At 40.1% G+C, this 12,110-nt stretch overlaps 1 protein-coding gene across 1 annotated transcript; it reads left to right on the forward strand.

Annotated features, from left to right (window-relative positions):
• Positions 7,494–8,432, forward strand: LOC102183165 (olfactory receptor 9G4-like). The gene has a single exon (XM_005690260.2). It carries the CDS (start codon positions 7,494–7,496, stop codon positions 8,430–8,432), a length of 939 nt encoding a protein of 312 aa, XP_005690317.2.

The following is a 12,110-nucleotide window of genomic DNA, read 5'->3' on the forward strand; positions in this document are numbered from 1 at the left end:
AGCCCCGCCTCCACCACAAAAAAACAGTCTCTCATTGATTCCATTGTTTCCCCATCTATTTGCCATGAAGGGATGGCCATTATTTCAGTTTTCTGAATGTGGAGTTCTAAGCCAGCTTTTCACTCTCCCGTCTCACTTTCATCAAGAGGCGCTTTAGTTCTTCTCTTTCTGCCATAAGGGTGGAGTCGTCTGCATACCTGAGCTTACTGATATTTCCCCCAGCAGTCTTGATTCCCATGTGCACTTCATCCATTCCAGCGTTTCACATGATATACTCTGCATATTTGTTGAGTAAGCAGAGCAACAATATACATCCTTGGCATACTCCTTTCCCAGTTTGAAACCAGTCTTTTTTTTTTTTTTTTTTTCATTTTCAGTTCTGTTACTTTCTTGACCTGCATACAGATTTCTCAAGAAGCAGGTGAATTGGTATGGTATTCCCATCTCTTTAAGAATTTTTTTTACAGTTTGTTGTGATCCACAGAGTCAAAGGCTTTGGCATAGTCAATAAAGCAAAAGTAGATGTTTTTCTGGAACTCTCTTGCTTGTTTGATGATCCAGGGGATGTTGGCGTTTTGATCTCTGTTTCCTATGCCTTTTCTAAATCCAATTTGAACATCTGGAACTTCACAGTTCATGTACTGTTGAAGCCTGGCTTGGAAAATTGTGAGCATTACCTTGATAGCATTGTGAGATGAGTGCAATTGGGTGATAGTTTGAACTTCCATTGGCATTGCCTTTCTTTTTGGAATGAAAACTGACCTTTTCCAGTTATGTGGCCACTGCTGAGTTTTCCAAATTTCCTAGCATAATGAGTGCAGCACTTTCACAGCATCATCTTTTAGGATTTGAAATAGCTCAACTGGAATTCCATCACCTCCACTAACTTTGTTCATACTGATGTTTCCTAAGGCCCATTTAACTTCACATTCTATGATGTCTGGCCCTAGGTGAGGGATCACACCATCATGATTATCTGGGTCATGAAGATCTTTTTTGTGCAGTTCTGTGTATTCTTGCCACCTCTTCTTAGTATCTTCTGATTCTGTTAGGTCCATATCATTTCTGTCCTTTATGTGACCATCTTTGCATGAAATATTCCCTTGGTATCTCTAATTTTCTTGAAGAGATCTCTAGTCTTTCCCATTCTATTGTTTTCCTCTATTTTTTTTGCATTGGTTACTGAGGAAGGCTTTCTTATCTCTCCTTGCTATTCTTTGGAACTCTGCACTCACATGGGAATATATTTTCTTTTCCCCATTGCCTTTTGCTTCTCTTCTTTTCTCAGCTGTTTGTAAGGCCTCCTCAGACAACCAATTTATCTTTTTGCATTTCTTTTTCTTGGGGATGGTCTTGATCACTGCCTCCTGTACAATGTCACAAACCTCTGCCCATAGTTCTTCAGGTACTCTGTCTATCAGATCGAATCCCTTGAATCTATTTGTCATTTCCACTGTATAATCATAAGACATTTGATTCAGGTCACACCTGAATGGTCTAGTGGTTTCCCCTACTTTCTTCAATTTAAGTCTGAATTTGGCAATAAGGACTTCATGGTCTGAGCCACAGTCAGCTCCCAGTTGTTGTTTATTTAAACACAGGAAATTTTGGATGCTGGGAAGAAGATAATAGTCCTTTTAATGTGTTCTCAAAGAGATCCATGAGTCCACGATTTAATCCAAGTCAGGTAAAGAACCAGGAAGAGGTAATTAGAATAAACAAGCTCACATGATTGATTTTTAGGGAAACAAGAATGTGAGAATCTTAAAGTGAAAAGAAGAGTGCCCTTCTGTGGTGCATCGCATCTCTCTTCAATCCAGATGGTGAGAATGGCCCACGTATCCAAAACTACATGCATATTTAAGGATTGTTAATCCGTTCTTCTGGAGAAGGGAATGACAACCCATTCTAGTATTCTTGCCTGGAGAATTCCATGAACAGAGGAACCTGGTGGGCTACTGTCCATGGGGTCACAAAAGAGTCGGACATGACTGAGGACTAACACTAATCTATTCTTTTTTTTTTATTAAAAAAAATTAAATCTGTTCTTATACATGATGTTGTAGACAACCTTTCTACTCTTATCTTTAGGATAGATTCTATAAGGGATGTTGATAAATGGTATCTTAGGAACTGAATGCTGGAAAAAGATCAACTAATTTTTCCTGGCATGAAATTGTGCTCCAGGATGGACACTGGCATTCTTAAAAGCACACATGTTTTTATCTCTTGATCCCACAATCCTAATAGGTAAGCAAAAGGATTCACTGTACAGAACAGGAAATTATGTCTTCTAATAACCTTGAAATATAGGCAGAGAGATAACTGAATCACTGTGCTATACACCTGAAACTAACACACTATCGCAAATCAACTCCAGCTCCATAAAAAAGAAACAAAAAGGAAAAGCACACACACAGACACACACATAGGTGATTAGCACCAGGCTCTGCCCCTGTCAATTCAAGGCACTAAAATGTGCATTTCAAAGCCTGCCAATCCTTTGCCGAGCGCATGTGAGTAGGCAAATATATATATATTACTTTTCTGGGTTTTAGAAAGATTATGGGGGACATCACTATTCTGGCTTAAATGTTTTCCTTGTGGAAACTTAGCCACATTGCTTTTGCTTGAGGTCAGATTTAAAAGATAATTCAAGCATTACTCATTTTTCTCAGAATGAAAATAGCTGTTAGTTCATGATATTTTCTGGTGACATTTTTATGTACATATCACTGATATTTTTCTCATTTCTTAAACATGAAAAAGTGTAGGTTGGAGGTTGTTCAAAGACTTGCTCACGATTACAGACCCATCAAGGGACCCAAGCAGGATTTGAACTCAGGTGCCATTCCAACTGTGCAGCTGTGTAAGGCTGACTGTGCCAGCCCTGTCTGTTCCCAGCTAGGCTTGCTGATGGTCTCTGCTCAGCTGTTATGTTAGTGAGGGCTAGGTGAGGAAGAATGGACTCGCTCATATGACGGGGGTCCAGCTTGCTGTGAGAAAGGAGGTCCAAAAGAGAATGTAACCAGATGTCTCACCTTTCAGCAGTCTAACTGAGGCTTATTTATATTGTGGTGTCAGAATTTCAAAAGTGAGAATAGAAGCAGGTAATGTTTCTTGTATGTGTGTTAGTTGCTCAGTCATGTCTGACTCTCTGTGACCCCATGGACTGTAGCTTGCCAGGCTCCTCTGTCCATGGAACTCTTCAGGCAAGAATGGTGGAGTGGGTAGCCTTCCCTTCTCCAGGGGATCTTCCTGACCCAGGGATTGGACCTGGGTCTCCTGCATAGCAGGTGGATGCTTTACTGTCTGAGCCGCTAGGGAAGCCCAGTGTTTCTTGAGATCCGTGCTTAATAGCTACCTGGTGCTGACAATGTGGCAAACTATTTGTCAGTGCAAACCACAAGATCATTCCAGATCAAAGGGCAGGATACGAGCATCTACTCTTGATTTCATGAAATGTTAAAAAAAAAAAGTAATTTGAAAACATTAATCACATAGATCATTGGTTTGTGGTTAATTTACCTCTCTATTTTAGAGACTGACTCCGGGTCTCCCACATTGAAGGTGAGTTCTTTACTATCTGAACCACCGGGGAAGCCCATTAGAGAGTTCATTTGGTGGCTACAGTCCACAGCATCGCAAAGAGTCAGACTGAAGTGACTTAGCACACTGCACACATGCACAATGTATAATATGATTAATCTGTGATCTCAGAATGATGACTACTTGATTTGGTCTTTTAATAGAATGTTCTAAAAGTTCCACCAAATTTATTTATTCACTCTTTCCAAGATTTTGGAGCTTCTTGTGTAAAAATACAGAAAAGATGCATCCACTGTTAACTAAAACTTGAAAAGATCTTGTCTTTAAGACTTTCCTAGTCTTTGGAGGTTAAATTGCTCTATAAATACACATTCCTGGTTAGAAGAGGAATTGAAACTGAGAGTCTTTGAGTTTGTTTGTTACTGTAAGTTCCCAGCTTATGCAAGCTGTAGTAATTTTCCTAAGACTTCTGAGTGCCTCTTTCCTACCTTTATGGGAGGATAACCTCAGCAGGTAATAAACAATGAAGGATTTCAGAGATATTTCTGTGGGAGGGAACTTTTCCTCTCTTTCAGTCCATTCTCTCATTTGCAGTCAAAATAAACCTTGAAAATATACATCCGACCATGTTACTTCCTCATGATGGCAGTGTTCCCGTTTGTGTTGGTTTCAAGACCCCAATTCCCAATATGGCTTCCAGTAAGCTTAGTGAATGAACAACTCTTATGACTCATGCCTGATTCCTCTCTCCACCCCTTTCTTAAGTTAACCATTCTTAGTTTCTTAGCTCACCAGACTCTCATGTTAAGGATCTGATATGTTTTTTCTTCTTGTCATGAAAATCCTCTCCTCTCTCACATTACCCTTGACAAGGGGCCAGAACTGGATTCATTTTACAGGGTCATATAAATATCTCTTCTTCTGGGAACACTTTCGGCATAGACCAGAACTTTCTTTTTCTTTTTTTTTTAATTATATTCCTCTTTAGAAGGCAGTTATAGAAGAGTAGTAATTGGTTTGTGAAGATATTTTAGTTTTGTTCCCCAAATTATATTCTATTAAAAATGAATATTATGTTTATGGTGGTACATGTAGACTATTATTCAATCATAAAAATAATAAAATAAAAGCATTTGCAGCCACATGGATGGATCTAGGCACTTCCCAGGTGCTGTTAGTGGTAAAGAACCCTCCTGCCAATGCAGGAGATGTAAGAGACTTGGGTTTGATCCCTGGGTAGGGAAGATCCCTTGAAGGAGGAAATGGCAAACCAGTCCAGTATTCTTGCTGAAAATCCCATGGACGGAGGAGTCTGGTGGGCTATAGTTCATAGGGTCACAGAGAACGGGACAGGACTGAGCATGCATGCACACCACGCTACACATAAAATCTATAAATAATAAGAACATGTTGTACAGCACAGGAAACCCTAGTCAGTTCTCTCCAATGGCCTATGGGAAAGGAATCTAAGAAAGAGTGGAGATATATATATAATGATTTTTTTTTTTTTACTGTACATCTGAAACTAACGCAACAATGTAAATGAATTGTACTTTGATATAAACTTTTTAAAATGAGCTTAATAAGTCTCAGATATTTTCTATTCTTTAGTCGAGTGATAATGTAGCAGAGAAAATTTATAGTAACTATTGAGATGGTGTCTATAGCCTTCTTGCTCATTTATTTTTTGCATCGTGTTACTTTTTCTTCTTTTAGCATTTATGTTTCTTTTCTTTCACTGCATCGTCTTAGTTCCATTGCGAGGCGTCTCTGCTGCTGGTTGTAGTGTGCAGCCTCTGTTAGGCGCAGCATGCCAGCTCTTAGTTGCAGCACACGGGATCTAGTTTCCTGAGCAGGGATTGAACCTGGGCCTCTTGCATTGGGAGAGTGGAGTCTTAGCCACTGGACCTAAAGGGAAGAACCTATAATGCACCCTTTTATACAGTATCAATGTAAAGAAAACTGAGCACCAAAGAATTGATGCTTTTGAACTGTGGTGTTGGAGAAGACTCTTGAGAGTCCCTTGGACTGCAAGGAAATCCAACCAGTCCATCCAAGAGGAAATCAGTCCTGAGTATTCACTGGAAGGACTGATGCTGAAGCTGAAACCCCAGTACTTTCACCTGATGTTGAAGAACTGACTCATTTGAAAAGACTGTGATGTTGGGAAAGATTGAGTGCAGAAGGAGAAGGGGATGACAGAGGATGAGATGGTTCGATGGCATCACCGACTCTATGGACATGAGTTTGAGTAAACTCCGAGAGTTGGTGATGGACAGGGAGGCCTGGCATGCTGCAGTCCATGGGGTCACAAAGAGTTGGACACAACTGAGCAACTGAACTGAATATAGTAACCAAAAGCTCCACCCAAGATAATTCTATTAAGTTTGAGTATATTAGAAGTTGTATTGTACAACTGAATAACAATGGCACTATAACTGTGAAGCTCCCAGGGTGTGTGGGAATCAATCATGTAACCAATACACTTTGGTTGAAGTTCTAATAGATGAAGAGAAGTGGTAAGAGGGCGGATTATAAAAATTTAAGTTAAAACAAGTTTACAGAACCTAGGATATATTGCTAAAGCATCTGTGCTTTGGGTATTAATGAGAAGAAATCCATTATATACTGAAAAGAAATGGAATGGCCTTCAGGACTCCAAAGTTGCTTTTACCATCATGTCATCAGTCAAGCCACATCCTCTCTGAACCCTCAGCTACATTGGAAAGGTTAGGATAACAAGTCATTGAAAGATTAAGCTGCTTCACTAAGTAACAAGTGGAACCAATATATCTTGAGGTAGAAAATTCAGATTTGCATTCTAGATATAGAATTGTCTCTGGTTTGCCTCAAAGATGAATATTTTAACATTAAAGTAAATCACAGTTCTCTTAGTTTTAGCTTGCTCTCACTGCCTCTATGGGGGTTTCACAGGTGGAGCTAGTGGTTAAGAATCTGCCTGTCAATGCAGGAGATGTAAGAGATGCAAGTCCAATCTCCGAGAGCTCTGGGAGTTCAAGGTATACACCTGGAATGATTCATAATTTTTCAATGGTGCTTTGACACCAACAAATTGGTTCTTTGTAATATTCAACATTACTGAATCCAAATATGCTTCAACTATGTATATAAACCTCACATGAACTAGAGAAAAGTGCAGAATACTTTTCTCAGTTTGAAGGTACAGAAATTCAAGTTGTTAGAGAATTATAGGATTGCCTTCGCTGGAAGAAGAAGATAAAAGTATATTTACTTATAAGGGAGGTCAATGGCTTCACAATTGAGAACATGAGGTCTCGGTACAGAAAATTCTATGTTCTACTACTATCTCTGTTGTTGATCAGTTCTAGGTCCTTGGAAACATTTCTTAAACTACATGAAGATTATAACAGTATCTTAAAATCTGTGGCAAGTATTAAGTGGGTTAAGTACAGGATTTAGGACACTGTCCAAACAAGGTGAAATGTGTGAGTGTGTATTTCTATGTGTGCTAATAGTGACAGGAGCAGCACCGTGTATTGGTATTTGTTGCACTATCAGATCATGCTAGACACATAGATCCTCAATAACACATGCAGAACACTCACGGTTTTGGCCTCTCATCATGTGCCAGGCATTTGGCTGGCCTTCTCCTGCGTATCTGCTTAACTCAGCCAGTCACCTGCCAGTGTCATCATTTTGTCCATCCATTTGATGAGACTCAGACACTAACCCTGCATTAAGCAAGCAGCAAGTGCAAGCCTTAACTCTGAAGTCAATTATTCTCCCCAGTTCTAGTGGTCTTCCCAAGTGATAGATTGAAGATGTGATGTTTTAGTGACTTTGTAAGGGATTAATATGCCTCCTAGAAGTTGTTGAGTTAATTGATACCTCTATTTCTTTATTCCAAAAGAAAAACCAGCAATTTTTTTCTCATTATCTTATCAAGCTTTCTCCCAGTGGACATGGATGTTGGAAATCGCACCATCCTGACTGAATTCATCTTACTGGGTCTCTCAACAGACCCCCAGTGGCAACTAATACTATTTGGGATATTTCTGACTGTCTATTTGGTTACCTTGTCAGGGAACATGACCCTGGTTATCTTAATCCATATTGATTCCCACCTGCACACACCTATGTATTTTTTCATTGGCAATCTGTCTTTCTTGGATTTCTGGTACACCTCTGTGTACACTCCCAGAATCCTGGCGACTTGTGTCTCAGAAGATAAGCGCCTTTCCCTGGCTGAATGTGGAGCCCAGCTATTCTTTTCTTGCGTTGTAGCCTACACTGAGTGCGTTCTCCTAGCAGCCATGGCGTACGACCGCCACATGGCAATCTGTGACCCGCTACTTTATTCGAGTTCTATGTCCCCTTCTCTCTGTACCAGACTTGTTGCTGGCTCCTATATAGGAGGCTTCTTGAATGCCATAGCCCATACTGCCAACACTTTTCGCCTGAGTTTCTGTGGCAAAAATATCATCGACCACTTCTTCTGTGATGCACCACCGCTGGTGAAGATGTCGTGTACAGACACCAAGGTCTATGAGGAGGTCCTCCTGGGTTTCGTGGGTTTCACAGTCCTCTTGAGCATTCTTGTCATCATCATTTCCTATTTCCACATCCTTCTCGCTATTCTGAGGATCCGCACGGCTTCGGGAAGGCGCAAGGCCTTCTCCACCTGCGCCTCACACCTGGTCTCGGTCACGCTCTTCTATGGATCCTTGCTCTTCATGTACTCAAGGCCAAGTTCCGCCTACTCCCTGAAGAGAGACAAAATGGCTGCCCTGTTCTACACTGTAATCAACCCACTGCTCAACCCTCTCATCTATAGCGTGCGAAACAAAGACGTCAAAGAGGCCTTCTGGAAAGCAGCAAAGACCATAAGACCTCAGAGATGAAAGTGATCGTTTCTGCAGAATGTTCTCATTGCGTTTTCTAGCTTATTGGCTTACTAGCATGTTTGTAAACATTACCATATTTCAAGTAAATGCAGTATGTTATACTTAAAAGAAGGAACACTGATTAAACCATATGTTTTTATTACTCCCTTTTTGTGATTAAACTATTTTGAACATACGATATTAGTGTGTTTGATCTTTTAAGATACTGTAGTATGCTTGATTCTATAGTTGTGGTTTAGATGCTTAGTCATGCTGGACTGTTGCAATTCCGTGAACTGTAGCCTGCCAGGCTCCTCTGTCCTTGGGTTTCTCCAGACAAGAATGTTAGAGTGGTTTGCCATTTCTTTCTGCAGGGGATCTTCCTGACCCAGGCATCAGACCCACATCTCCTAAACTGCAAGTAGATTCTTTACCACTGAGCCACTGTGGGAAACTTATTATGCTTATTAGTGATACTATCAGAGAAGGCAATAGCACCCCACTCCAGTACTCTTGCCTGACAAATACCATGGATGGAGGAGCCTGGTGGGCTGCCATCCATGGGGTCGCTAAGAGTCGGACACGACTGACCGACTTCACTTTCAGTTTTCACTTTCATGCATTGGAGAAGGAAATGGCAACCCACTCCAGTGTTCTTGCCTGGAGAATCCCAGGGATGGCGGAGCCTGGTGGGCTGCCGTCTCTGGGGTCACATAGAGTCAGACACGACTAAAGCGACTTAGTAGTAGTAGTAGTGATACTATATTTTCCATAACATTTATCTGCCTGATTATCTTTGGAAAGTCTTAGAGACAAAAAGGAATTTGATGGATTTTTTTGTATAAAGTTTGATTTTGAATCTTAGTGCACAAACTTCATTCTGTGGGGAAAATATTTAGAGTGGCTAAATTTTTGAAAATTGACTCAAGATTTTATACACATTTATTTTTAGCAAGTAATTCCACCATATTTATTCAAGAGCTCTAAATGAGTACATAGACAATATCATTGTAAATTTTTGTCTTTGTAAAATTGATGTACTCTACATTAATTTAATATAGGGTCACGTATTTGGCAAAATATTAAATTGATGTAGACGAAATGCTAGGTCCATGAATCAAGGCAAATTGGAAGTGATCAAACAGAAGATGACAAGAGTGAACATCGGCATTTTAGGAATCAGCGAACTAAGATGGACTGGAATGGGTGAACTTAACTCAGATGACCATTATCTACTACTGTGGGCAGGAATCCCTTAGAAAAATGGAGTAGCCATCATAGTCAACAAAAGAGCCCCAAATGCAGTACTTAGATTCAATTTCAAAAATGACGGAATGATCTCTGTTTGGTTCCAAGGCAAACCATTCAATATCACAGTAATCCAAGTCTATGCCCTGACCAGTAATGCTCAAGAAGCTGAAGTTGAATAGTTCTATGAAGACCTAGAAGATGTTCTAGAACTAACACCCAAAAGAGATTTCCTTTTCATCTTAGGAAAGTGGAATACAAAAGTAGGAAGTCAAGAAATACCTAGAGTAGCAAGCAAATTTGGCCTTGGAGTACAGAATGAAGCAGGGCAAATGCTAATAGAGTTTTGCCAAGAGAATGCACTGGTCATAGCAAACACCCTCTTCCAATAACACAAGAGAAGAGTCTACACATGGACATCACCATATGATCAATACCAAAATCAGATTGATTATATTCTTTGCAGCCAAAGAGAAAGAAGCTTTATACAGTCCACAAAACAAGTCTGGGAACTGTCTGTGGCGCAGATCATGAACTCCTTATTGCCAAATTAAGACTTAAATTGAAGAAAGTAGGAAAAACCACTAGACCATTCAGGTCTGACCTAAATCAAACCCCTTATGACTATACAGTGACAGTGCAAAATAGATTCAAGGGATTAGATCTTATAGACAGAGTGCCTGAAGAACTACGGATGGAGATTTGTGACACTGTACAGGAGGCAGTGATCAAGACCATCCCCAAGAAAAAGAAATGCAAGAAAGCAAAATGGTTGTCTGACGAGGCCTCACAAATAGCTGGGAAAAGAAGAGAAGCTAAAGGCAAAGGAGAAAAGGAAAGATTTGCCCATTTGAATGCAAAGAGCCTATTAGCTCTTGAATAGCAAGGAGCCTATTATACAGAGTGAAGTAAGCCAGAAAGGAAAACACCAATACAGTTTACTAATGCATATATATGGAATTTAGAAAGATGGTAACAATAACCCTGTATGCGAGACAGCAAAAGAGACACAGATGTATAGAACAGTCTTTTGGACTCTGTGGGAGAGGGAGAGGGTGGGATGATTTGGGAGAATGGCATATAATATCATATATGAAACGAATCGCCAGTCCAGGTTCGATGCATGATACTGGATGCTTGGTGCTGGTGTACTGAGATGACCCAGAGGGATGGTACAGGGAGGGAGGAGAGAGGGAGGTTCAGGATGAGGAACACGTGTATACCTGTGGCAGATTCATGTTGATGTATGGCAAAACCAATACAATATTGTAAAGTAGTTAACCTCCAGTTAAAATAAATTTATATTAAAAAAATAAAAATACAATCTTTGCGACAACAACAACAACACAAGAAAACCCAAAGAATAGCAAGGAGAGAGAAGAAAGCCTTCCTCAGTGATAAATGCAGAGAAATAGAGGAAAATAATAGAATGGGAAAGACTAGAATGCCTGTCTCAGAATCATTTCAATCAGTTTCTACACCGCCAGGATTGTAGATTCCTGCAAACCCTTAGGATTTTATGGCAATTAAATAAAACTGTGTTTTGAGAAATTGGGAATTAATAAGATGGAGAAGGGGAGGACAGAGGATGAGATGGTTGTATGGCATCACTGACTCGATGAGTTTTACATAGAGTTTCAGCAAGCTCCAGGACTTGGTGATGGATACGGAAGCCTGATGTGCTGCAGTCCATGGAGTCACAAAGAGTTGGACATGACTGAGTGACTGAACTGAAGATGGAGAAATTTTTTTTTTTAGACTAAGTTTTTCTAATGAGAATTTTCATCCTCATTTTTCTTCAGTTATGTAGAAGCCAAATTAAACTTATGTGTTTACATATGCATACCATATATATATATATATGTTCAGAACATACATATATATGCATATGTTATTAAAATCATGTGCATATTAAAGTCACATGTTCATTAATATTATTTTGTAAACATTTTAATTTATCTATTTTTAGTTGAGGGAGAGTTTCTTTCCAGTATTGTGTTGGTTTCTGCCATACAGCAACATGAATCAGCCATAGATATATATATATGTATCTCTCTCTCCTGAACCGCCCTTCCACTTCCCAGCCCACCCCACAACTTTAGGTTTGTCACAGAGCCCCACTTTGGGCCCCTGAGCCACACAGCACATTCCCACCGGCTATCTGTTTTACATATGGTAATGTGCCTGTTCCCGGGCTACTCCTTCCATTCAGCCCATGGTCTCCTTCCACGCCTTCTATCCCAAGTCTGTTCTCCATGTCTTTGTCTCCATTGCTGCCTTTGTTACAAGTTGAATACCTTTCCTCTGTTCTTCTAAACCCATGCTCCATCCTTTTAATCTCATCTCTGCTCCAGGATGCTCCGCTGTACTAACTGCATCCGTGGGCTCATTTGTTCTCTGTGTACTTAGTGTGTTTAGCCAGTGGTTGTGGCTAGAAGGGAAGAGAGT

The sequence above is a fragment of the Capra hircus genome, chromosome 15 (genome assembly GCF_001704415.2).
Source record: "Capra hircus breed San Clemente chromosome 15, ASM170441v1, whole genome shotgun sequence".
NCBI classification, from domain to species: Eukaryota; Metazoa; Chordata; class Mammalia; order Artiodactyla; family Bovidae; genus Capra; species Capra hircus.

Coding starts and splice junctions, on each gene's coding strand:
- LOC102183165 (XM_005690260.2), top strand. CDS start 7,494: ATGGATGTTGGAAATCGCACCATCCTGACTGAATTCATCTTACTGGGT.